This window comes from Suricata suricatta, chromosome 6 (genome assembly GCF_006229205.1).
Source record: "Suricata suricatta isolate VVHF042 chromosome 6, meerkat_22Aug2017_6uvM2_HiC, whole genome shotgun sequence".
Classification (NCBI taxonomy): Eukaryota; Metazoa; Chordata; class Mammalia; order Carnivora; family Herpestidae; genus Suricata; species Suricata suricatta.
In genome coordinates, this window is record NC_043705.1 from 28555253 (window position 1) to 28582681 (window position 27429).

Consider the following 27429-nt stretch of genomic DNA (forward strand, 5'->3'; position numbering starts at 1 on the left):
AACAATACCTGTCAACTTTTCTGGTCTTAGGACCTTTAAATTCCTTTTTATTTTTTTTATTAAAAAAAATTTTTTATATCTATTTTGAGAGAGAGAGAGAGACAGAGAGTGAGCTGGGGAAGGGCAGAGAGAGAAACACAGAATCAGAGCAGGCTCCATGTATTGAGCTGTCAGCACAAAGCCAGACCCAGGGCTCAAACCCACAGACTGTGAGATTATGACCTGAGCCGAAGTCAGATGCTCAACCAACTGAACCACCCAGGCACCTCTAAACTCCTTTCTAAAAATTTAACAGCTTCATTCAGACAAAATCCACAAACTATAAAATTCACTCCTTTAAGGTGTACAATTTAGGGGTTTTTAGTGTATTTACAAAGTTGTGCAACTATCATCACTAGTTCCAGAATAGTTCATCACCTCAAAAAAGAAACTCCGTAGTCATTAGCTATTAACCCATTTGCCCTCTCCCCCTATCCCTTGGCAAACACTAATCTACTTTCTCTCTATGGGCTGGCCTATTCTAGGTATTTCACATAAGTGGAATCATGTAATATATGCCCTTTTGTATTAGGCTTCTCTCACTTAGCATAATGTTTTCAAGGTTTACCCATGTTGTAGCATTTATGAGTATTTTCACTTTTCCTTTTTACGGCTAATATTCCATTATATGGATATACCATGATTTGTTTATCTATCAGCTGCTGGACATGTGGGTTTTTCCTACATTTTAGTCATTATGAATGGTGCTGTATGACCATCTGTGTACAAGTTTCCGTGCAGATACATCTTCAATTCTGTGAAGCACATACCCAGAAGAACTGCCAGGTCAGATGGTAACTCTATGTTTAACTTTTTGAGGAACTGCCAAACGAGTTATCAAAGTGGCTCACCATTTAACATTTCATCAGGAGTGTGTAAGCATTCCAATTTCTCCACGTCTTTGTCAACACAGTTATCTTTTCTCATCAAAGCAATACTAATCGGTATAAAGTGGTATGTGAATATGGTTTATTGTATTTCCTAATAACTAATGATGCTGAACATCTTTTCACGTGCATGGTGGCCATTTACAGATCTCTGGAGAAGTGTTTACTCAAATCCTTTGCCTACTTTTAATTGGGTTATTAACTTTTTATTAAACTGTAAGAGTTCTTTATGTATTCTGGATACCAGACCCTTATCAGATATTTGAGTTACAAGCATTTTCTCCCATGCTGTGGCTGTCTTCTACTTTATTTTTATTATTTATTTATTTTTTACATTTTATTTGTTTTTGAGAGACAGAGACAAAGTGTGAACAGGGGAGGGGCAGAGAGAGAAAGAGACACAGAATCCAAAACAGGCTCCAGGCTCTGAGCTAGCGGTCAGCACAAAGCCCAACGCAGGGCTTGAACCCATGAACTGTGAGATCATGACCTGAGCCGAAGTCCAAAGTTCAAGGGACTGAGCCACCCATGCGCCCCAAGTATTCTCACTTTAAAATGTCCTTTGAGGGGCACTGGGGTGGCTCAGTCAGTTAAGTGTCCAAGTTCGGCTCAGGTCATGATCACATGGTTCGTGGGTTCGAGCCCCACATTGGGCTCTGTGCTGACTGCTTGCTCAGAACCTAGAGCCTGCTTCAGATTCTGTGTCTCCTTCTCTCTGCCCCTCCCTGCTCATGCTCTGTCCCACTCTATCTCTCAAAAATAATTAAATGTAAAAAATTTTTTTTTAATTTAAGAAAATCAATAAAATGTCCTTTGATGCATAAATTTTTCTTAAAATTTAGATAAGATCCAATTTATTTTTGTGACAATGTTTTTGCTGTCATGTCCACAAACACCTGGCCTAATTCAAGATCACAAAGATTTACTCTTCTATTTCCTGTGACTTTCATACCTCTAACAATTAGGTCAATGAACTATTTTGAGTTAAATTTTGTGTGAAATAAGGGTCTACATTCATCCTTTTTTTGCATGTGAATACTCAATTGTCTTGGCATCATTTGTTGAAAATTTTACTCTTTCCTATAAAATTGTCTTGGCTTAACTTTTATACTTCAAATTTCTCTGTATGATAGTCATATTTGGGAGTCCATAAGATCTAGTAATGCTTCCTATAAGCCTCAGTTTATTAAAAACAAACCTGTGGAATTCTCCAATGGTTTTCATAAAGAAATTCAAAGACTATTTGAATTATGAAAATGTCACTGACACACAGAATGCCTTGTAATTAAAGGATAAGATGTGTATTAAATAAAATGTCCTACTTGCAAAGAATATAACCTATTCAGGATTCCTTGTTCAAAGATAACTGATTTTATCTAAATGAAACAGTGTTGGGATGAGCAACTAAAGAAAAGCTTCCAATTAAAAAGAATCTGTTTATATGGGGGTTAAATAAAAAATTCTCAGAAAGCGGATGTGAGCCGTCTAATAATGAGTAGTCAAAGCCTGAAAGAAACTCCCATGCAAGTGGCTTTCTCAAGTGGCTATTAATCTAAAAATGACCTTGCATGGCTAAGCAAACCGTGAGCTCCAGTGACTTAATTCCTACAAGATGATTCAGAATGGGCTACATGCAGTTTTATATTTGAGCTTGAGAGAAATCTAGAGTCATTCTATCTATTTCTCAGTTTGGGGATATCAATTAATTTGTACATTAAGTATTATATGTTTTTCTCTAAAAACATACACCAATGTGAATAAGCATTATTTTAATACTTTTTCATTAAAAAAGAGGAACTTGAAAAAAATCAGGTTATTAGATTGTATAATTAATTAAGTCAGCATAATCATGACAGTCATTACAAAACTAATGTGTTTTCAAACACATAAATTTAAATTGAAAGAAACTAGACTGGGATCTGAAATAAGTTTTTGTGGGGGGCTCATTCAGTTAAGCGTTTGACTCTTGATTTCAGCTCAGGTCATGGTTGTGAGATTGAGTCCTGTGTTGTGTAAAGCTCTGTGCTGGGCATGAAGTCCGCTTAAGATTCTCTTTCTTCCTCTCCCTTTGCTCCTTCCCCACTTGCACTTGGAAGGGGAAGGGAAAGCGGGAGGGAGGGAAAGAGAGGAGAGGGAGAGAGGAGAGTTGAAGAGAAAGAGAGGGAGGGAGGGAGGGAAGGAAAGAAAGAAAAAGGGAGCGAGAGGAAGGGAAAGGGAGGAAGTATGGAAGGAGGGAAGGAAGGAAGGGATCTTTTTTGTTTAAATTCCACAAGGTAGGTGACCCTGGGTTTATCACTCCCCAGTTTCATCATATGTGAAATGAGGCTATTATCTGCTACCTGTTCTGACTTGTTAGGATTTAATGACATCTTCTTTTAATGACATACAGTGTTTTTAAGTGCCTGGGAGATGACAGGTATACAGACTGTCTCTTAAGAGCAGTAACCTCACCTTACATAATTAGTGCTACTTTAGCTGTGTATTTCTCCAATATACAACAATAGTACTTTTTATAGGGTAAGCCTTGGTAAAATGAACTAGATAAAGCTTTGTGTGTTTTACTCACAAGAACAGGAGTGATGCTAGCTCTTGTCAGCATCTGTTTTACAAGTCTGTATCTCTCATAGAGAGGTTTCACAATGTGCCTTTCTTCCCTGGTCACCTAAAGCAAGGAAAATGGCAATTATCTAGTCATCGGAAATTTTAAATGTCCAAAGCATTAAGCAATATAACTTTAAGAAGTTATTTTAAATAAAAGGCAATTTCATGAATGCATGAAACAGTACTCTATAAAACAGCGCTGAAGATGTGGGCCACAAAGAAAATTCGTGATCATTTTTAAGATGGAAAATCAAATGTTTTTAATAAGAGACATTTACCGGCCTTCCATGTTGACTTTCATAGTAAAGAAGACTTTTTTGGAGAGAAGTTTTCTCTTCTATCAAATGATCTTTTGTCATTTTCTACAATTTAAAAGGGGGAACAAAAAAATCACTCTCACCGGCATCATCATGATTTTCATCATCCCTACAACGTAAATAATTAGGGTAAAAGGGCAAACAATCACCACTTCAGCCTAGGATAATAATACAGCCTTTCCTGGGGCACCAGACTGGTTCAGTCTGTTAGTATGCAGCTCTTGATCTTGGAGTTTAAGTTTGAGCCCCACTGTGTATGTACAGGTTACTTAAAAAAAATTTTCTTTTATAAAAGAATACAGCCTTTCCTTACCGATTTACAGACATTTTTCAGTTTCCTACAGAATATGGTCTTCTAATAAAGGTACCAACCCTCTTTGGTGGCTTATTTATATTTTATCTAAATAAATTATGAATACAGGCTTAGTGACCTTGGGTAAATTACTTAAATTCTTTTTGTCCAATATTCTATTCTGTTAAATGGGGATATTAACTCTACCTCAAAGGACTCTAATAAGGACTAAACGAGTTAATATGTTACAAAGGCATTTATAACAGTGCCTAGCATACAATAGGCACACACAAACGCCAATTGTTTTATTTTGCCATCTTTTATTGGCATTATAACTATAATTTTGTATACACACACAAAATGCACACACACAACAGCACAGATCTAATAATCTAGCATTTCTACTAAACTATTAAGAAAATCTGGCAGCACAGTGGATAGATCTTGAAAAACTGAAACATTGCCAATTTGTGACACAGACTCCTACTCTATGAGCTCAGCTTCTTTTCCTAGATGACACTTACTTTACTTTGCAATACTCATCTCCTATCTTTTAGTACTCTAAATTGTAGAGCAGGAAGGACATACTAAATTTATTTGCCCATAGAACCTTGCCACTTTGTTCCACAGGACCACCTTTTAACATTCCAATGGACCAATGTTCCACAGAATACCCTTCTGAACACTAGATGGAAAAAAATCTCTCTACTTAGTCCCAGGGTTAGATAATCTATCTGTGTTTCTCACTGGAGTGGGAGAGAGTTAAAAAAAAAAAATCACTGGGTAATATCTTCCTATAACTAATACATTAGATTATGTACATCCAGTAGACAACAGCTAGGGCTAGCCTATAAAACACTGTGATTTCTACTTCAAGCTACCACCTTAAACTTAAAGACAATAAATTTGAATAAAGCTAATCCAATCAAAATTATCTCTAAAAAAATGGGTGGAGAGAGGGGACAGGAGGTTGGCTGATCTAATACAAAACTAAAATATAAGAAAAGTGGAGGGAGGGAAATGACTAAAAATTCTAATCCAGCCCTGTTCAAGGGAGACAAACACTCCAATATTTCAATTATGAGAGAATAGTGTACTCTGTTGTCAAGATAGGAATGAGTGTCAAGATCAGGGCTCATCACTGCCTAGACAAAAGTTCACCTGAGACCAACTCTTGTATTCTCCCAGCAAACCTCATGTGAGAAGTAATATGGGTTGCCAATATGCTCTGAGACCAGGAATGTCCTAGGAATGGGTTTTGAGTTATGATTCCTCAAAAAATTTCATTTATTTAATCCTCACAACCACACTGTTACTACGTTAATGGACATAATCATATCCATATAAGTCATAGGACTGTTGAAAGGACATAGGGGCAAAATGCAAATAAAAAATGAGTCAGGGCTTGGCAAAAGATAAGAACTCAATACAAGTAACTATTAAGACACAAGGCCAAGCTTCAATTTCAGTTATGTATATACTCTTTACACATACATCTTGCCAGCTATCTCCAATATAAATAAATCAGCATTCTCACTTTTTAAGTTTTACTTTTTTTTTTTTTTTAAGTTATTTCTGAGTAGTCTCTTCATCCAACGTAGGGCTCAAACTCACTCCCAAGCCCTTAAAAGAGTCACACGCTCTACAACCAAGCCTGGCAAGTGCCCCTTGGTTTTATTATTGTGACTCAGTCACATAATATATGGACACTTTTGGTGTGAAGATAAAAAAATGTTTATCTGCAAACTTGGGGAACAGTCTCAGACCAGTAGGACTACGTACATATTTCTATGCCACTAGGGTAATTATTTGGTTTCAGGGACTCTAAAGGCTAGTCTGGGCAAAAAGCATAGCTCAAGATTACTTTGATATCTTCTGGTAGACACCTCTCAACACGTTTTTCTTTCAGTCTTTTCAGAATAAGTTCAAGTGTTGCTTCCTTAGATGGCTTCTTCTCCTTCTGAATAACCCTGGACTCATCTTCATTCTCTTCATCTTCATGGTCTAGAGAAGAGCCGAAGCTTTTTGGAAGAGTGTTACTACGTGGGCGTGTCTGAGGTACAAATTCTCCATCAGAGCTTTTGTGTTTTGCATCTACATTTCAGAAAAGAGGACAGGTCAGTAATATTGACTTTGCTAAAGATACCATAGAGTAAGCAAGATATACAACAGGAAAATAGACATTAACAACACATAGGCTCAGGTATTTCAAGGTTATATGAAATATTTAAATTCTATAGACAGCAAGCTATACCATTCATTCTTTCACCCATTATTCATAGAAAACCTACCATAAAGAAAGATTCTGATAAGCACTGGCGATACAGTAGTGAACAAAGAGACATGGTCCTTGTTTTCATGGAGCATATATTCAAGGAAGTAAAAACAAAACCAAGTAACCAAATTCATAAAATAATTTCAAAGAGTGCTAATTGCTATAAAGATGAGAAGAGGCAATGATGTCACAGTGCTAAAAGAAATGTGGTTTCATTATGATAGTCTTTGATTAAATACCCATCAATAATTCTTAATGAAATACCTACCAAAATCGGAACTGCTTCATACTTGAAATATATTTCAGATAAATTTTATATTATCACCTATGAACATATAATCTATGGCTCCTTTCTATTACTAACCAGAAACACCAGAAAGACATTTGGCAGAATACAGAACTACAACTTTGACTATACTAAAAGAAGAACAAAAGGAAACTTTATTTTTGCTAGTGTCTCCAATTTTAAATTATTAAAAATTATAAACATAATTCTCATAGAAAAGAATTCTCACTAATTCATGTCAAAGAATTATTAGTGCATATAATTTTCATGCAATGAGAATAATAAAATAAAAAACTATTTAAATGTAAATATATTTTTAAAATGATCTTTTTTCTACCTTTAATTTGCTTCCGCAGTTTGGTAAGCTCTGTCATCCATTTTAATACCTTTGGATTGGCCGCAATATCACTGTAGGAGGGCTGAAAAATTAAGGAACACTGACACCTCTGTGGTAAGCAGTACTTGTTAATTTGTGCCCACGTAATATTTTATAGTTCCTACAGCAGAGAGTTCACCCAGTCCTTGCTTCATCTTACTTTATCTGATGCAGACAGAATGGGATATCAAGTAAAGCTCTCTCAGAACAGGGTCTAGCAACTGACAAAAGCCAGATTTGAATATGGGTCTTTGGACTCCAAGTAGAGGATTCTTTTCCCTTTATATGTTCTAATTATTAACTATCTCTCCCCTTCCTTCTTACTCCCTAACTTTCCCCCTTGCTCCCCTTTCTACTTGTGGTTTTAAGGAAGCAGAAATAGCATAAAGGTGGTTTGTCAATGTAAAGAATTTCCTTTAAAACTCATGCAAGCTTGGGGTGCCTGGGTAGGTTAAGCATATGATTCCTGATCTCGGCTCAGATCATGATCTCACAGTTCGTTGAGTCTGAACCTTGCATCAGCCTCTGCACTGATGATGCAGAGGCTGCTTGGGATTCTGTCTCTCCTTCACTCTGCCCTGCCCTGGCTTGTCTTCTCTCTCTCTCTCAAAATAAATAAATAAACCTAAAACAAAATTTTTTTAATAAAGTAGTTTTTCATTAAAAAAAATTATACAAGCTTTTTTGCCAATGCAAATCTAAAGATACAATGGTAAGAATACTGGCCTGGAAATGAGGTGGCTAAAGATCTATATAATCTCAGTTCACATGATCACTATTTCCCTGCACATCTCAACTTCATTATCTAAGGAATGAGATGGACTAATGCTCCCTCAAAGAACCTCCTCTCAGTTTCAATAGATCTACCAAACCCCAGACAATGCTACAAATTTACCTTGCTATTTCTTTCCCTTTCAAACTGCTCCTCAAATTGTCTAATTTTTTTCTGAAGTTTCTTGACCAACTGATATGGTGTTCTATCTTCTCTTTTTTCATCTTTTGAACTGAAGGATGATCTTCGAATCCTGAAACAAGAAGCAAATACTCTGTTAGTTCAAGTTATTACAGATGGTAGTTACGGTTCTTGTGGGGGTCATGTCAATGTATAAAAATATCAAATTACTCTGAGATGTACACCTGAAACTAAGGTTTTTTTTTTTCATTTTATTTTTAAGTAATTTCTATATCCAACGTGGGGCTCAAACCTACAACACTGAGATCAAGAGTTGCATGCTCTACTGACTGAACCATCCAGACACCCCTGAAATTAGGATATTAATATTGTGTGTCAATTTTATTTCTATAAAAATAAAGAGGGGCGCCTGGATTGCTCCGTCAGTTAGGCATCCAACACTTGACTTCAGCTCAGGTCACGTACATGAGATTGAGCCACACGTCAAGCTCTGTACTGACAGGATTCTCTTTCTTCCTCTCTCTCTGCCCCTCCACTGCTCATACTTGCTCTCCCTCTCTTGCTCACTCTCTCTCTGTGAAAATAAATGACTAAACTTAAAAAACATAAAAAAAAAGAAGCTAGCCAGTTGAAAATAGTTATCGACACTATATCTCTTAATACTCTGATATAACATAACGTCATTTCCAAGAAGCAATTCTTTAACACTGAAGAAAATGTAGTAAAAAAAAAAATTTTTTTCACAACAGTGTTACAGACCACAACATCAGGTAATTGCAAGCACTGTTGAAAACAATCTATAGTCACTCAAAAGTTGTTTGGACAAAGGCAGAAAAGAAACAAAGATGCCCAGCAGCTCCGAGTTGTTTTTGTGTTCAAAGTGCAAAGAAAAGGCTTTGACATTCAGAATCCATTTAGTTTCGGCAATAAAAACACTAGGGATTGGTGGGCTCCACTTATTGCTTCCCTTCCAGAATTTTGTATTTCAGTCATAAGTGAATAAATGAGTATATACACTCTGAGGACATGTCTATTAGAGAGCAAACCCCTGCACCTCAATCAACTCAGAATTTAGGAGGCCCTTCCCCAAAATTACAAAAATGTTTTCCATGACACAGGAGGAAAGCTGTGAACTGCAAAGTCTAAAGGATTAAATCTCTCAAAGTACCTGGTAACATAATAGGAATGACCTCTAATAAGTACATAAAAATAATGTACCTAGTAAAAGAAAGTGCCTTAGATGAGGAATCCAATGTTTCTGGGTCATGAAGGAAACGCTGGCTTTGCCCAAAATCTAAACTACGGTGTGATAATACTGGAGGACAGTCCTCTTCCAGGGGGTGATGATTCATTCTTCCAGCTTGTGGAGACAGCTGAGCTTCTCCGGAGTCAGAGTCTTCCTGCCAAGACTTAAAAGCAGGAAATGGCTCTGTAAAACAAACACAAAGAATAGTACCATGGGTCTCATGGCTCCATACAATTTTCAGCTATGTTGTCTTTAAATATCATATCAGATCATTAAGTAGTGGTTTGTATTATATACTTTTTAAAAAAGTACAAGAGATACAGGATCTTCATAAAGCCTATTGTAGTCTATAATTTCTTAAGCTTCATTTTTCTTTTTTAGCTCGAGTCTATTTTCATAGAAGGAGTTATACCTTAAATTTCTGAACCCAGTCACAAAGCAAGGAAAGACACTGTCAAGCTCTTTAAAGTTACACTGGTTATTATTTTTCAATTGCTGTTTTAGAAACAGTAAATACTCGATTGCCCTCAATAGCTGCCAGGTGAATATACTATTCTTCACAGTCAAGTGACTATGTATATTCCCCATACTACTGACAACGCTCACCAAATGGAGCTCTCTGACCCCAAAAGAATTCTTAACATTTCCAAATGAGGAGCTAACTAACCTGACAGCACCTGGCAACTGGCATTAAATTGTGGTTATTTTCTATTACAGGATTCCTATCTTTAATATATGTTAATAATTAAACACCCAACAGTATTATAGACAAAACTTATCAGCACTAATCCTAAAGCATATTTACCTTACTGAAGTTATCCTGTCTGACCTCAAATGAAACGACATTGATGTATTTGATGTCTGTGCACACATAAGGTTTGATTACATATAGAACACGTACAAATTAACAAACAATCCACGAATATACTCCAAATACAAAAATAGAATTATCACCGAAGTCCAAAAAGCAGAAAACCTTTTCCATTTGCACATTATTTATAAGTAAATTTAAAATTCTGATGTATCGCCATTAACAATAACAAAAATGACTTTTTGAGTATTTTTGGATGCAAAGATGGCTTGACAGTGTCAAAAATCAATACTGTTGTTTTCTTTTTCTTCACATAGTGAAGAAAATAACTTTAGTAATTTAGTCTAACTTTTTACATGAGCAATTTAAAACATTCCACTTTTTCCCAGGGTAATAAGAACATAATTTAGTTTGTTTTTAAAGCCCAGATCAATCTGATAACTAAAAATTGGGTACAAAGCGTGCAATCCCACAACAAACCCAGCAATAAAGTGATTTTCAAAGCAACCCTTGTACCTGCTCCCCAGCAAATAACTGGTAATTAAGCATTTTATGAGAAATCTCCTGTTTTAAGAGAAGAGGGAAGTAACAAAAACAAAGTTTTCTGAGTATCATTTTTAACCCAGAACAGTTTTCCTAATATATGGGGGCAGCAGGAGAAGGGCTCATAAAAAGGCAAACAAAGTGAACCATAAAAAGGCAAAAAAACTAAACTATGGTGAACCATACTTACCCTCCCCATCTCTCTGCAGATGCATTGTTTTGAAATCAATGAGGGGAAAAGTGATAGGGCATGACGCTAATAAAATGGAAAAAATGGCAAAAAATACTAAAGTGAACACACAGCACAGTCAGAACAAACCATACACATAACTAACACAAAGCCAAAGATACCAAAAACATTTCCCTAAAACCAGTTAGGCAATCTGCTCAAAAACTTTATTCAAAGAAATTACTACTAACCAAACTTTAAAAACAAACACAAACATACATTTCCATTTCAGCAAGCAAGGCAAAAAAATCAAAGTAGTGCTGTTTTATTAAAACTCAAACATAAAACTGAAGAAATGGAACCTCTTAACCAAGTACTTGGTACTTCAGTATTATACTGAGGCTTTTCAGTATAATTGGTTTGACAGAAAAATACCTCCCTTAGTTTGCTCTTTGAAAAAGATCTACTTGTCTTTCATTCAAGAGTTAGCAGGAGAGAATCTAAAGGAAAGATATTGTCCACTTTCATTGAAAGCCAACACCTTTTGAATGGCTGCTACACATTCATACTGGCAGTAGACATGTGCTACCTATTTGCCAACTGCATTCTGTTGACCATTCCTCAACAATACAGAAAACAAAACCCATATACTAAGAGTGAGGTGGGCTTCTATTTGGAAAGACCCCACTTCTCTATGAAGAGTCACATCAAACAAGGTAGGTCTCTGATTCCAAGGTATCTAGGGTCTAAGGTAATTTCGCCTCTTAAGGAAGCCTTTGATTAGAATATCCTAATTCCTAGATATAGAAAATCAATCTTTGTATTGGTAGCAAAGTTGGAAGCAAAAACAAGGTCTGCTAACAGCCACTCTTCCAAGCACATGCAAGGTTCGTGGCTAGGTTCACTCAAGGTCTACTACTACACCACTGGCTCTCTGAAAGTCACTGACCCTATTCCTGTAAAAGCCAGCAGGAGGCCTATGTGGATTTGTCACAGTTGTTGACCCAGGGCGGCTGAGGCACTGAAAATGAGAGGTCTATAGTTACTTTCTTTCCCTACCACAAGTTTTAAGGGGTGGATTCTGACAGGGAAATTGTGAGCCCAGTATTAAGTTCTCATTAGGTAAGCCTCCAAAAAGCTGAAGCTGAACACAGAAAATTCAGTCTCTTCACAGAATGGAAAACAACTGCTCTTCTATGCTTTTAAAACTTATGATCAGGACCCCCAGGCCAAAGATTATAAAGGGCTATTTATCTGCATTCTCCAAAAGGGAGAAGCATCAGGCCTATCAGAATCCCAGCATCGTCTTTCAGAGATTCCTTTCCTATTATGGGTCCAGGGTGCTCTGTTGACACCACTTCTTTTCAGTGACTATGCCAGAATAGATATATGAAAGGGACATGTGATCTTTACTGCCTTTAAGATGGTAACATATTCCCAAATTCTAGGGAGCATCTTTATAAATCCCAGACATCCTAATAAACCAAAGCAAAGCAAATGAAAGACAACTTCCTGATTTCAGTTCAGACACATAATATGCTACTGGCCATGCCAAACATCTATAAATAAATAAATAAATAAATATATAAATAAAATAAAATAAAATAAAAGGAGGGGGTGTAGAGACAGCAGTAAAGATTGGCACAGACAATGACTTGGTTGGGGCTTTTAAAAAATTGGCCATTCCTTAAAAATAAATAAAATCCAATTGTGAGCAAATGAACAGACTTGAGGTGGCAAAAGGAGCCTGTGGTATTAGCACTGCAGTTCTTGTTATTGCTACTGTATGTCATCAGCTAACTTGCCAAAGGTGAGATAAGGGATCTTCATCCAAGCAAACAAATAAGTAACTTGAAGATTCCTCAGTTGTCTCATCAATATCTCTATTATCTAAGGTGTATGATCCCAGACTCTTAGATCCAAATTTGTTGCTGGCTTCCATTCCCCCACCGCAACATTTTACTTGAAAGTTTATAAACAGCAAAGTTGAAAAAATTTTATAGTCAACATCCATATACCAATCACCTAGATTCTACTATTAACATTTAAGATATTTGCTTTATAACATTTACCCATCCCATTAACTATCTTATTTTTTTCATGAATTTCAAAGTACACTGCAGGTAATGATATACTTCCCTATTAACATTTCATCATGCAAATCATTCATTGGAGCTCCATATTTATTTAGGTTTTGCACCTTTTGATTTAAAAAAAAAAACTTATATCCAGTGAAATGCAAGTCCTAAGTGTCCATTTGCTGAGTTCAAACAAATAAATAAACACCTGTAGCTTGCTTTTTAAATCTAATCTAAACTTTTTCTCCTTTGTAAAAGTTGACAGAATTCTGTTCCCATACTTTCATAACCTAATACACAGATGCAGGGTTATGGGACAATAATGCTTAGAAATGCTTTTGAAAATCATTTTGAAAAACGTATTCCTGATGATCATAGAGAAAAGGTAGCTATCTATAAGGCTTCTGTTTACAAAGTGGTGAGATCCCCAAGCCCTAACCTATGAGATTTCTGAAACTAGGAGACAGAACCTGGTTTACCAGTTAATGAAAGCCTATAATGGGGAATTTTATTTTTTTAATCAGTTCTAACTTCATCTTCAAAGCTCATGAATCAGGTAAGAATTTCTACTTAATATGAGAGAGTCATCATACAACCTCATCAGTGCATTCAAGTAACAACACTCACTCATTCCTCTTATATGAAAGATAGAACAGAAAGTCAAAATGAATAAGGCTGTCCAGAAAAGAGTAATCTCATGACTGCTTTAAATAATTTCAGTTACAAATAAAAATATCAGGAAAATCATGTGTGGCTAAAATTACCTTCCCATTTATCACCATCAGAAACATTCTTCAGATCTAAATGTGGAATTTGGGGTCCACATGCTGCTTCCCCTTGAACACCAACACTCTGACCTCCTGGCACTTCTGATTCAGTGTTGGCATTCAAATCACATATCTTGCTACTAGAATCCTGTATTTTAAAATAAAGAATACATTTCACAACCACAAAGCTTTTCTTACTCAGTTTAAAAACAAGCAGCATACATCCTTGTATGGTCTCCATCAGTCTACTGGGCCTATATACTCAGCTGTCCCGCTCCTACCCTCTGAACTATTTGCATTTATACACCTGCAGTTTGATAATATGTACTACCAGAAGTCAAAGTTTGGATCCCAAGTTCATGAAAGTGTTTTCATAACCAAGTAAGTTTCTTATGACTAAAAGTCATGACTTAACTGTAAAATATTTGGTAAAGAGAATCTATATTTAAGTCTCCTATAAACCTATTCAATCTAAGAGTTAAAGGCCAGATATAATAATTGGTAGATTAAACCCAAATTTTTAAGAACCATAAGAAAAAATAACTTACCAGAATCAGGTGTGACAATGTATCACTGTCAAATGACACATCTTCTTTCCTAAAAATACAAGTACAGTTATTAGTCTTTTAGAAATAAATAGATGACTGTCATTGCATATTTCTTAACTAGATTCTTCTCTTCCCCATATACTTAGCATTTACAATGTCAGAGAAGAAATGACAACTGGACATATGTCCATTCTTTGGAGCCCTATATCTGAAAATCACACACTACTGAAAAGATCCACAGAATTACTTTAGGTTTAGAAAAATTAAGTAACATCTGCCAGCCTTCCACACAACCACCCCTCATAAGAAAACATTTTAAAAGGAAAACTAGTCTACAATAAATAGAAACCAAAAGGGTTGAGGGTATAATGGAAAAGATTTTGTAAAGGAAATACTAGTTTTAATCGAATAGCTTTATCACCCCCCACTCTGGGACTTTTCTTTTTCCTTTTGAAGAAGACTTTTTTTAAAAGTATAGCTATAGTCCTATTTATTTTTTTAAGGTTCTGTATTTTCAATCTGATTGTGTTCTATCACAATCAAAACAAGACTACTACTTCTAGCCCTTTCCTTCCTCAAAACATGGTAACCATGTAAAAAAAATTAAAATTTCAATTCACCTTTTATTCCCCTATAAAAATTAACCCCTATTTAGAACAAGTATTAGAGCAGGCTATCACAAATGATCTCTACCTATCTGACCAGTCAACAGAGCATCTACTGTCATAATAGGTTAAAAGTTCTCCCCAAGGATATGGTCATAATTTACAATGATATACAAAGATGCTGTTTCTACTCTGCCCTAACAGAGTGTACCCAGAAGAGAGGTCTTGATCTAACTACCACAAGTCATCTCCTCATACACACAATTACCTTATTCTTGCTGAGCATGAGAAATGACCTAAAGTCCCTGGCAAGCTCAAGGGCAAACTTAATTTGATTAGAGTAGGAACAAATGGCAGAATGATCTACCTTAAGACTACAAAAGACCCAATCACCTTAATTTGAGAAACATGAGTGTTAAACATGCAAAATGTCACCCATCTAACCAAGGAATTCTTTGGATCTAAAAACAAGTTTGCTAACCTATACACAAGTTGAAGAGGAAAGAGCTTTTCCAAAAAGATTTGAGTCCTCACTAAATGGATCCTTATTGTTCTACCAAATCCAGATGTCATCATTCTGGGGATGCCTGTTAATGCTGTTAATCTTATATCTTCAGCCCATAGCTCCAATACTCCCTGGGCTGGAAGAGGGTCATTCCTGCCTCCTGAAAGGAAGCACAAGGAACTGCTGTAAGCAGGAAATCTGTGGACCTTCAGAGTATGGAGACACTCCAGAGACATGGCTCCAAAGAATTTACTTACCCTCAGAGTACAGGTTTCCTATACACAATTAAGAGAGACAATGGCATTATTAACACAAGTTTACCATTGCCAACAAGCTATCACAGCACAGTAATGCTGTCTGAGAATCTTTAGTATTTACAATCTAGCCTGTGTTCATTACAGATGTGTTTTCTGAATATCAAAACATCTTTCCTAAGAAAGTTGTAATATATTTCTTGGCAACATCTCAAGGAATCAGAAAAAGGGTAACAAGACCAAAATCCACTCAATGACTTAACACATTCTAGAAAGTTTCTGCTCAAAGGGACTGTACCTATCAAGTATCTATGGAGACTACATATGGGTGAAATACTCACTGCCTCAGGTATCCCCCTCCCACTTTTGGGGCCACGGAGGTGAATAGGCACAAACTGCCTAAGACTGCACTACACTGGGACACACCAAGGAGGGGCTGGAAGGGGAACAAATTCATCCTGTACCAATGTGTTAAAGCAAATATACTATTATCTTTCAGTTAGTTATCCACAGTTCTATGCCTATGAATTAACTTACTGAAAGGTGTATTCAGAATATCAATAAATTTCCCAATTGTTCTACAAATCAACTGAAAGTTTTAAGTGTCTCCAAAAAGGCTGTGTTCTTTCCTCTGAATATTTTCCAAGTTATAACTAATGTCTGTATGAACCTGTAGCCCCTCTGAATATTTATGAATATTCTTCATGCTTATCATTAAAATAAGAAGTTGGTTTTTTAGATTATCAAAAACTATAATAGATTTATGTAAAAATTTCACCCCAAAATGCATAAAAGGCTTCAATTCTCAAAATGATCAATTAATTAGTAATGAGAGGAAATGCTTACCCCTCAAGACAGCCATCTTCACTGTCACCGCGGTCACTGCATGGCTCTAACAGTATACCTACAGGCTGACAAAAAGAATACCACCACTGTATTAATGGAGCTCCCAAGACCCGTATCTGAGAGGAAATTTCCAATCTAATTATATTAGATTACAAGTTAGTCAAATGCCCCCTTTAAAAATTTTTTTGTAATGTTTATTTTTGAGAGACAGACAGAATGTGAGTGGGGAAGAGGCAGAGAGAGAGGGAGACACAGAATCTGAAACACGTCCCAGGCTCCAAAGTGTCAGCACAGAGCCCAATGTGGGGCTCAAACTCATATCGGCAAGATCATGACCTAGGCTGAAGTCGGACACTTAACCAACTGAGCCACCCAGGCGCCCCTAATTCTTTATAATAGTCTTTAGGTACTGGCATTGTTTTTTACAGAGAATAACTTCTCTTTCTCAAAACTTGAGGGAGTGTGTGTGTGTGTGTGTGTGTGTGAGAGAGAGAGAGAGAGAGAGAGAGAGAGAGAAAATGGAGATCCTGCATTCTCACTACACTATTAAGTAATAGGTACCGCTGTTACTATCATATTTCCTAAAAAATGGATAGCTTTATTATCCCACCTGCCAAGTGCTGCTGCTTCTCCTTCTTCCCAGCCACAAACATGTTACCTCGGTAACTTCCTAGCAGGTAACAGGGGAATCATTTGGCTCACCACATCGCTTTATCATATACATTTGAAATAACAACTATAAACTATAAACCTCAGAAATACATGAGAACACTCCCCCTATTTTTTTTTAATGTTTTTTATTTATTTTTGAGAGACAGAGAGAGACAGCACAAGCAGGAGAGGGTCAAAGAGGGAAGTACAGAATCTGAAGCAAGCTCCAGGCTCTGAGCTAGCTGCCGGTACAGAGCCCGATGTGGGGCTTGAACCCACAAACTGTGAGATCATAACCTGAGCCGAAGTCAGACGCTCAACCGAATGAGCCACCCAGGCGCCCCTCCTCCTATTTTCTAATGAGTCTAAGGACATCTTCCTATTCTTGTTCCTTCCCCAAACAGATATTTACTGAGTCTAATACAAATATCCTCTCCATTACTACAAATTATGTAAACTTTTCAGTATTTTTGATAATCACCTCAACTCAACATACGGTTTAATTCTTAAGAAACTACCACTTGTCCAGTTTTAATATAAAAGTTCATAATTATCTGGAAAAAAGCTGTAAAATTACTTTTCCCTTTTCCAACTAAATATCTCTTTGAGGCTGAATTGTCTTGATGCACTTCAAACAAAAGAATATGTAGCAACAGAATGAATGCAGAGCAGATATGAGAATCCAACTTTTATTAGTCAAACAAGCATTAACAATATTTGTAAATATGTAAAATAATACCATTCCTCAAAGCAAAAAATGTTTTATGTAGCTTTTTATTAATGAAAAAAAAAGCAACTTTATTTATGGTAACTTGAGTGAGTTTAATAAACTTTTTAATTTTTCTATTTAATTTTTAATGTGGTATATAATCAATATACCCATGTAAACAAAATCCTTCTAGTATGCTCAATATCAAGAGATCCTGAGACTCAAACTGTGAGAACCAATGATCAGACTTTAGCAACCTCTCTGCTCTGGAATACAGTTTTACATTCTTAAATATGAAGGCATCTGGGCCCATTAAATAATCATTACCTAGACCCAATATTTAAAATGAACCTTGGTAGGGCACCTGTGTGGCTCAGTCAGTTAAGTGTCTGACACTTGATTTCAGCACAGGTCATGATCTCACAATTAGTTCATGAGTTCAAGCCCCATATCATGCTCTGGAGCCTGCTTAGGATTCTGTTTCCCTCTGTCTCTGCCACTCCACCACCCTGCTGTCTCTCTCCAAAATAAACACTAAAAAATAAATAAATAAATAAATAAAATTAAATTTAAAAAAAAAAAGACTTGTTTTACTCAAAAAGCCAAATTCAAGTCCCAGCTCTAACTTCCTCATCACAAATGAGAATAACAATCATTTAATTGCCTTACAGTTACTGCAAGAGAATCAAAAGAAATAGCTTACAAGAAAAACTTATAAAGCTCTATTATAAAAGCATATTATTACATCACCAACTTCAATTTAATGTACAATTCCTTATACACTATGAAATAACTGAAACAAGTGTAAGGACTGACAGAATAACCCACATACTTTCTAGCCAGATGGAGCCAACATAATTCTAAAACAAATACTGGAAAGTAGTAAAACCACCACCACAACACGGCAATTGGAGGCAACATAAAAGATGCAGTGACAGAAGACAAAAACTGATAGCCCAGCAGTGAAATTCAGAGTAAGAGTATATGGTTATGCAGCAATTTCCTACTCGACACATCCCCAAAGGCAAGGGAAATGAAAGCAAAACTGAACTCTTGGGACCTCATCAAGATAATAAGCTTCTGCACTGCAAAGGAAACAATCAAGAAAACTAATAAGATAAGCAACCAACAGAATGGGAAAAGATAGTTGCAAATGACATATCAGATCAAGGGCTAGTATCCAAAATCTACAAGGAACTCCCCAAACTCCACACCCAAAAAACACATAACCCAGTGAAGAAATGGGCAGAAGACATGGGCAGACACTTCTCCAAAGAGGACCTCCAGATGGCCTACAGGCACATGAAACGATGCTCAACATCACTCATCATCAGGGAAACACAAACCAAAACCACACTGAGATACCACCTCACACCAGTCAGAGTGGCTAACTTCAGTGAAATGTTTCCTAGCTTATAAAATAATTTTATACTTCTACTTCTTTGGATATTTATAAAAATTCTCTAATATTACTCACCACTTATCTAAAGAAAAGCAAAGAGCAGATAAGGAAAGGTAGGTAAGTTGCCCGAAGTCACACTGCTATTAAAAGGCAAAGGCAGAATACAAATCTCAGTTGACAGACTCTAAATTCTTTATTATACCTACACTTCAGTTCATGGTTTAGAATGAAAACATGCTAAAGAAAACCCTCCTTATCCATTAAGAATCTTATTTTAAAAAGTGTTATCAAAACTAAACTTTGAAATGTCTTAGATACTGCTTTGTGTATCTATATACATATGCATATATATATATATATATATATATATATATTATTTTTTTTTTTTTAAGTAGGCTTCATACCCAGCACAGAGCCCTAAACTGGGCTTGAACTCACAACTCTGAGATCAAGACCTGAGCTGAGATTAAGATTCAGACACTTAACAGACTGAATCACCAGGCACCCCAATTTGTATATTTATTGACGCTGTTTTAAAAGCAATGCTACCACTGACAATTATGACAGTGAAAACAATTTAGTTACTTTTAAAATGATATCATGGGTTTTCTCTATGAAAAGATCCCATGTTTTTCAAGAAAACACTGGGAAATAGAAAAGCTTTTAAAAAATACAAAATTCAACCATAACACCACCAACCACCTCAGATAACAACACAATTTGTTTATTATCCAGAAAAATATTTTTGAATATTTTATATCTATTTCTCTACCCACTGATGGTCCCTGATCTTTACCAATTGAGTTTATGTTCTTCGGACTTAAAATCAAGAAAAACATGTGTGTCAGCAATAATGAACTACGGCTTCTGATATGAAAGGAATACATGAACCAATCAGACTTGCAGGTCTAGAACACCTAAACCAAAGATTTTTTTATTCTTTCCAAGTCTTACCTGGTTATTTTCTTCATCCTCAAATACAAAATCTTGCTGTATAACTTCATTGTCTAAATTAGTGCTCGCCACAGGTTCTGAACAGTCTCTGTTACTTTCACTGGCATTAATATTATCATCAGCAATATCAACCCTAGTAACAAAGATTAAAAAATCAGATCAGGCCAAATGTTAAACATGTAAAATATGTAATGCTTTTAAAATAAATAAATACTAATAATGATAAAACTTTCACTTGTTAAAGAAAATGTGTCCTTTTCATAAAACTCCACACTTTCTTCATTTTGCCAAATTAGATTATTAAACACACTAAGTTTACTTTTGTCTCTCTCCAGGGAATGTTGTGAGAAAACTACCGTGTTTGTTATTTCCTTTGAAAATTTTCAAAAACAAATGAATCGCTGAAAGAATAATTTATATGCCAAAATAATTTTCCTTATAAATGAACTTTCAATCATAACATCTGTTTCAATTAAAATAAAAGTCTAGCACTAGACACTAAACACTACAGTGTCTAAGTACAACAGTAGTTTCCTACTACAGATTTTTCATGTTACATAATTTATTCAGAATATGTAAAATACTACAGTAGGCTTTTTTTTACAAAGACAATACCACTATCAATGATAGAACATGAGTTATTTCCCCAAAGATAGCAATACGAATATTGTCTGAGCGTGAGCATAGGTTTTCAAGATCTCTAGCTAAACTAAAGACAAATGCCCAGGAGTCTACTTATATTAATTATAACCTATGGAACACTTTCCTACTATTTCCAACTTTTAATTACTGCTGTTTTCATATACTGCTTTCCTTCATATTCAGCACAATACTCTTTACAGATCAATCCAGTTTTGTCAGTTCCACTCATGCCTTCCAAGCATCACTAATCAGGGATATAAAGCTCCAGAAGCTGGTGATGCCATCTATTCAGACTACATAGCACACCTCCAAGTTGTACAATATGGTATCCCTAAAATAAACATATTGCAATCCTTGGTTTTCATATCCATTAATTTTTTAGGTTTGACTTCATATTTAATAGCTATTCTAGTGCACTCTACCTACTTGGCCTTATAAAAATCTAATTTAAAAAAAGAAAGAAAAAAAAAACTCTACCCAATCTTTTTTTTTTTTTAACCTCCTACAAATATTCCAAATTTGGGTACACCTTTTCATGTGTCCTCCAAATAAAAACTGGTAAGTAAAAACTATGAAGTCATAGTTATGGTCTCAAAAAAGGTACCTATATATCCCTCAAGTGAGGGCTTAGGTAACAGGAAAGGAGATGAGGCCTTTCCTCCATTTAAAAGTAACAAGTCTGATGAAAAGCAGAACATCATGTATCACACAGCACAGACAACCTATACAAAATTTAACAACTAACCTAAAAAAAAAAGTATGCAGGGAGGTCCACAGGGTAGTAGCTTGGGACGGGGGATAAAACTGAAATAGTAAAGAATGGTTCTGCTCACCATTTCATTCAATGACTATGCAAAATGAGCACAGTCAACGCGCTGCCCCTGTACTTCGGTGCTTAGATCACGTCATGTCTCTAATGGTGAGACCATGTGTCACATATAGTATGGGTCTGCAAGTTTTAAGTTATTTTTCATACAACACAGTCGCTAAAGCTAAGCTCACTACTTCATCTGGTGTTCAGGAAGGAAAACCTGGCAGTATTGGACTTAATGTCTACTACCTTAATGGAAAATTTAGATTTTCAAAATTAAATGTATACAATTTACACACAACACTCTGGTTTCTCTTCAGATCACATAAATCTCTCACCTTCTACAATTTACACACAAGTATACACAAAGTCACTTTCCACACACACTTTCAGAAATCCCCAAGATCCCATATTTAAGTAAACTATGGTTTTTAAGAGATAAACAATTTTATAAAACTCAATAAATTAAAATATTATGAAAGTTTCTTACTGGTTATTAGATCCTTCCCCATCACAATTAATACTTTCTGCTTCATTATTACACACAACATTCTGCTGTTGTAAATTCTTGAAATCATGATCTATGCTGCTCTGCAGATCAAAAAGATGCTGCTCCACAGCTGCTCTAATTGTTCTTTCTAAAATGCTACAAAGCAGAACACATTTTAGTGAGAAGTAGTCACCGTAACTTGGCATTTGGCCACATAAACAGTAAAACCAATGACAAATTATCAGGGTACTGAGATGCATAGGCTAGTGTATAAAAGAAACACATAAAAGGAATACATGATGCTGGGATAAATTTTTAAAAGAAATTTGCTCAAATAAATCCAATACAAATCAATCACACTATCACTATTACTAACAAGGTGGGAAGACCAGCTGTCCCAGTAATTCATTCCTTGCTTCTATATAGCAAACCATTTAAATAGACTTTTCAAAGCTACATTTTTGAAGCAAAGTAATTTGTCAATACTCAGCTAAATCAAAGAAACTGTAAAGACCTGTCCACCTTTTTTACATGAAGTCTACTTAAAGAGACCTACTGACATTTCTCAATCACTTCAGAAGATCAAAAAAAAATCATCTGAAGAAAGTTCAATCTTTATTTTATATATCAAGCAATGCATTCCTTCCTTATTCCTACTGCAGTACGTAAAATTTTAAACAGGTTTCACTAACTTGTGTACAATTCTTCCTCTAAAGTAAGCCTAATAAATGATTTTAATTTTTACGGTTTAGTAATATTTTAAAATTAAAAACAGCATTGCCTTCTGAAAGTATACTTACTCTGCAGAGGCCGGTAAGATGCTGATGGGAGATAAACGGGCACTGTAATAAAAAAAAAAAAAAAGGAAAAAGCTATAAAACTTTTCAGTATTAATTTCAAGAAGTGTTGAAAGCTGCCACATTTACACTACCTTGACACAACCAGGATAGCATCCACTAAGATATATGTTCAACATACCTGGCACAATGTGATGCTAGTTTTCTAAAGAATTTATTTGTCACACAAAAACTACATATACATACCCATGTGGATAGGTAACTACTTCATTTGGTGCTCACGTGAAGAAATACTGACTATTCCACAAGGCTGAAGGGGGAAAAACTGGACTGCTAGCCCAACAAAAGCACCTCATCTAGAATAGTAGGAAGGCATCAGTGCTCACTCTGTACTCTTTGCCAGCAGTAACAGCATACTGCTCAAGTTACAAAAAAAGGCAAAATGGATACTAAAATCAGATACTTCTTCATTGTGTCAGTAGCAGACCTTCCTCGGCAAATATTGCACCATAGTATCTGCTGTGGACACCACTAAAATGTTTAAAATTAAAATTATGTGTTGGTAAGGATGTGAAGCAACTAGAATTTTATATACTACCGGTGGAAATGTAAAATGTTCCAACCACTTTGGAAGCCAGTTTGGCACTTTTTTTTTTTTTAATGTTTGTTTATTTTTGAGAAAGAAAGAGACAGAGAGCCAGAGCCAGAGCCAGAGCACCAGCCGGGGATTGGCTGAGAGAGGGAGACATAGAATCCAAAGCAGGTTCTGGGCTTTGAGCTGTCAAGCACAGAGCCCAACGCGGGGCTCAAACTCATAGACCATGAGATCATGACCTGAGCCAAAGTCAGATGCTTAACCACTGGACCACCCAGGCACCCCAGTTTGGTCATTTCTTATAAAACTTACCAAATGGAGGGAAAAAAGGACAGGGGGCACACATGGCTGGTTCAGTTGGTAGAGCCAGTAACTCTTGTCGGGGACATGAGTTCCAGCCCTATGTGGGTGTGGAGATTATATTTAAAAATAAAATCCTGGGACACCTGGGTGGCCCAGTTTGTTGACCATCAGACTATGGATCAGGTCATGATCTCATGGTTCGTGAGTCTGAGCCCAGCATCAGTCTCACTATCAGTGCAGAGACCGGTTCAGATCCTCTGTCCCCCTCTTTCTGCCCCTCTCCCACTCATGCTCGCTCTCTTAAAAATAAATATAAAAAAAAAAGGTTCTTTCTCCCTCTGCCCTTTTCCCCCAACTCATGTGCACACTCTCTAAAAATTACCAAAAAATTGCATTAACACATTAATAGATTTATTGCTATGTTAAAAAATATATAAAGCTCTCAGTTTTGAGGCACTTGGGTGACCTACTGGGTTAAGGGTCTGACTCAATTTCAGCTCAGGTCATGATATCATGATTCATGAGCTCGAGCCCAGGTCGGGCTCTATGCTAACAGTGCAGAGCCTGCTTAGAATTCTCTCTCTCTCTGCCCCTCCTCTGTTCTCTCTCTCAGAATAAATACATAAACATAAAAAACTTTAATTCTCAACTTAATTCCTAATATAGTAAATACCAATAGCTATAACCCACAGAAACAAACGTTCTTTGGGTTCTAAATAAATTTTAAGTGTGTAAGGAAGGTCATAAGACTAAGAAGTTTGAGAACTGCTGACTTAAAACTAATAAAGGAGGTTCAATTTATCAATAAAAAAAACTGTTAGGTCATAACACGGCTGTATTACAGCTACAAATACAAGTATCTTCCAAACTACAAACCAACGAAGAAACACTTCCAGTGGTTTAAGTATGCTGTTTTAAGTTGTAACATGCTAAATGCCTACAAGTATAATCAAAATTTTATTTTTTTTAATGTTTTTTTAATGTTTTATTTATTTTTGATACAGAGAGAGACAGAGCATGAGCGGGGGAGGGGCAGAGAGAGAAGGAGACACAGAACCAGAAGCAGGCTCCAGGCTCTGAGCTAGCTGTCAGCACAGAGCCTTGCGCGGGACTTGAACCCACGAACGTGAGATCTGACCTGAGCTGAAGTCGGAGGCTTAACCAACTGAGCCACCCAGGCGCCCCAAGTATAATCAAAATTTTAAAAAGTCTTTGTAGTCATCAATTATTTTTAAGAATATCTGAAAACAAAAAATTTGATAACTCCTTTTTAAAACCATCATTAAATGTTTTCCCTGGGTGCCTGAGTGGCTTAGTTGACTAAGCTACTGACTTGGGCTCAGGTCATGATCTCAAAGCCTGTGAATTTGAGTCCCGTGCTGGGCTCTGTCCTGGCAGCTCAGAGCCTGGAGCCTGCTTCAGATTCTGTGGCTCCCTCTCTCTTCCCCTCCCCTGCTTTCTCTCTCTCAAAAATAAATAAGCATTTTTTAAAATTTAAATAAATAAACATTAAATAACTTTAAAAAAATGTTTATTTCCCTTAGGTTTCTAACATATTTTCCCATAGCTACTTCTGAAGAGAAACAGAGTGGCTACTAATACTCCAGTAAATGTTTACAAACTACCTCACAGAAAAATTTTAAGGGGTGGAACGTTTAAAGTTTCCAAAAGTTCAATCTCCAGTTTCATGCAGTACAGTATCCACTAATTTCCTAAAATGAATCTATTAAAGCTTCCTATAGTCTAGAGCTGTGCACTCTAGGGGATATATCTCCTCCCTTATTTTCCTTTCATCAAAGAATGTATTTTTTATCTTCATGCAATCAATCAGACAAAACTACCCAAAAAGCCTAATATACAAACATTAATTTTTAACATCACTAAATCTCAAAGGTGACTCTGGCACAGACACATGTTTTGCTTCTGACAGCGCTACCCCTTTCTTTTGGTAAATAGCCTCATTGTTCTGTGGCAAACTAGCTCCTCTTCCTATCCAGTGGTCTTGGTAGATACATAAATTACAATGACCAGTACTACCCTGGCCAGGTAGTTGGACAGTTGATACAATTTAGGCCAGACCCTCTCCCCTGCTACCCCACAGGAATTTGATCTTGAGCAGAATGACAGATAGACAGACAACTGAAATTCTCTAAGTAATAGCCACACTAGACACTCTTCCATAACCATGCTACTAAATTCTCCAAGGCTTCCAGTGTTATCTCTGCTTTTCCTTCTGACTCTGAGACCTATCTAACATTCTTCTAATAAATTGTCTTTTTTCTTTCCTTTAACCAAGGTCTACTTCTGTGACTTGTGTTTAAGGAATTCTGACTACCTATCTTGCAGGCTATCTAAAAATTACCTGATTAGAAGGAAGGAGAATGGTCTACACAACTGGAAAGATGATCAAAATGAAGAAACTATGAGTGCTATGTGTTTGAATAATATTAACTTTGCTACTAATTAAATAAAAAGACCTAACAAATTTACCCCAGTAAATCAATGCTATCCACAAGAAACTTCTGCAATGACAGAGATGTTCTATATCTGTACTATCCAATACAATGGCCACTTACGTGGCTATTGAGCACTGGAACTGTGGCTAATACAACTGGGAAAGTTATTTCTTAATTTTATTTAATTTTTACTGATTCAAGTTTAAACTTTAATAGCCACATGTAGCTAGTGGCCACTGTACTGGAAAACATAACTCTAACTTAAAATAAAGAATACCCATTTATTTTTTTAATGTTTATTTTTGAGAGGGGGAGGGGCAGAGAGGGAGAGAGAGAAAGAGAGGGACAGAGGATCTGAAGTAGTCTCTGCACTGATAGCAGAGAGCAGGATGCAGGGCTTCACCTCACAAACCATGAGATATGACCTGAGCTGAAGTCGGACACTTAACTGACTGAACCACCCAGGTGCCCAAAGAACACCCATCTGTCTACTGTCTTTCTGTTCTGGAGAAAATACTGCTAATGGCAATATAAGTCAGGCTGTCTTTTAAGCACTCTGATTTCAGTATATATTTCAGTATATTGTTTATAAATCTCTTAATATAACTATAGTTAAGAGCCCTACTCCCAAATAAACTAGGAGGGCTTATAAACATAGAATAGCACAATGTTAAATCTAAGGCAAAAAAAAGTGAACAAACATGTCAATATACCATAATTACAATCATGTTTGAAGAAATTATATATAATATGCAAAAATCTAGAGGCCCACAAAGAAATTCAATAGTTGTGTTTGGCAGTATGTATCTTAAACTGCTTTATAATTTACCTAAATTATAATGGATAGTTTATCCCTTAGATCTTAGTTATTTTTAAATGACATTTTGCCTTCTAAAGCTTTTAAATAATTTCCTCTGCTTTTTAACCACCATTCTACTGAACACAGAATTAATGAAAAATTTCTAGTGATTAAAACAAAAAACAAAATCTAGTGATCTAAATATATTGCTGTTCTCCTAATTAAAAGGGGGGAGTTAGTAAGCATGGAATTTTATAGAGAACCAGCACAGAATTAGCAATACCCAAAGCTCTGGAGATTTTTCCATGTCTCTACAGCTCACTAAACAGTGTGTCCAGTGCCCACGCTATGCATTAAGACAGTGACTGTACCCTACCACATTTGCCAAGTTTACATAATATGCCATGTAAAGATTATCATATCATACCTGAAAAAAGACTGGAAAGCACTATCTTAACGAAT

General features: G+C 36.1%; 1 protein-coding gene across 5 annotated transcripts in view; it reads right to left on the reverse strand.

The window, feature by feature from the left end:
• Window positions 1–27429, reverse strand: part of FAM13B (family with sequence similarity 13 member B) — a 70524-nt gene that overhangs the window by 6225 nt on the left and 36870 nt on the right. For 2 of the 5 annotated variants that reach the window (XM_029941969.1, XM_029941966.1), the window contains 13 exons: window positions 22818–22859; window positions 22018–22173; window positions 20075–20207; window positions 16359–16423; window positions 14149–14197; window positions 13598–13748; window positions 10777–10842; window positions 9205–9415; window positions 7969–8098; window positions 7035–7116; window positions 6001–6230; window positions 3806–3889; window positions 3493–3588 (listed from right to left, as the gene is read on the reverse strand). In XM_029941969.1, coding sequence (XP_029797829.1) covers window positions 3493–3588; window positions 3806–3889; window positions 6001–6230; window positions 7035–7116; window positions 7969–8098; window positions 9205–9415; window positions 10777–10842; window positions 13598–13748; window positions 14149–14197; window positions 16359–16423; window positions 20075–20207; window positions 22018–22173; window positions 22818–22859 — 1495 coding nt within the window. The remainder of the gene's footprint in view (window positions 1–3492; window positions 3589–3805; window positions 3890–6000; window positions 6231–7034; window positions 7117–7968; window positions 8099–9204; window positions 9416–10776; window positions 10843–13597; window positions 13749–14148; window positions 14198–16358; window positions 16424–20074; window positions 20208–22017; window positions 22174–22817; window positions 22860–27429) is intronic. The other 3 variants (XM_029941971.1, XM_029941967.1, XM_029941970.1) reach the window with 2 other exon arrangements.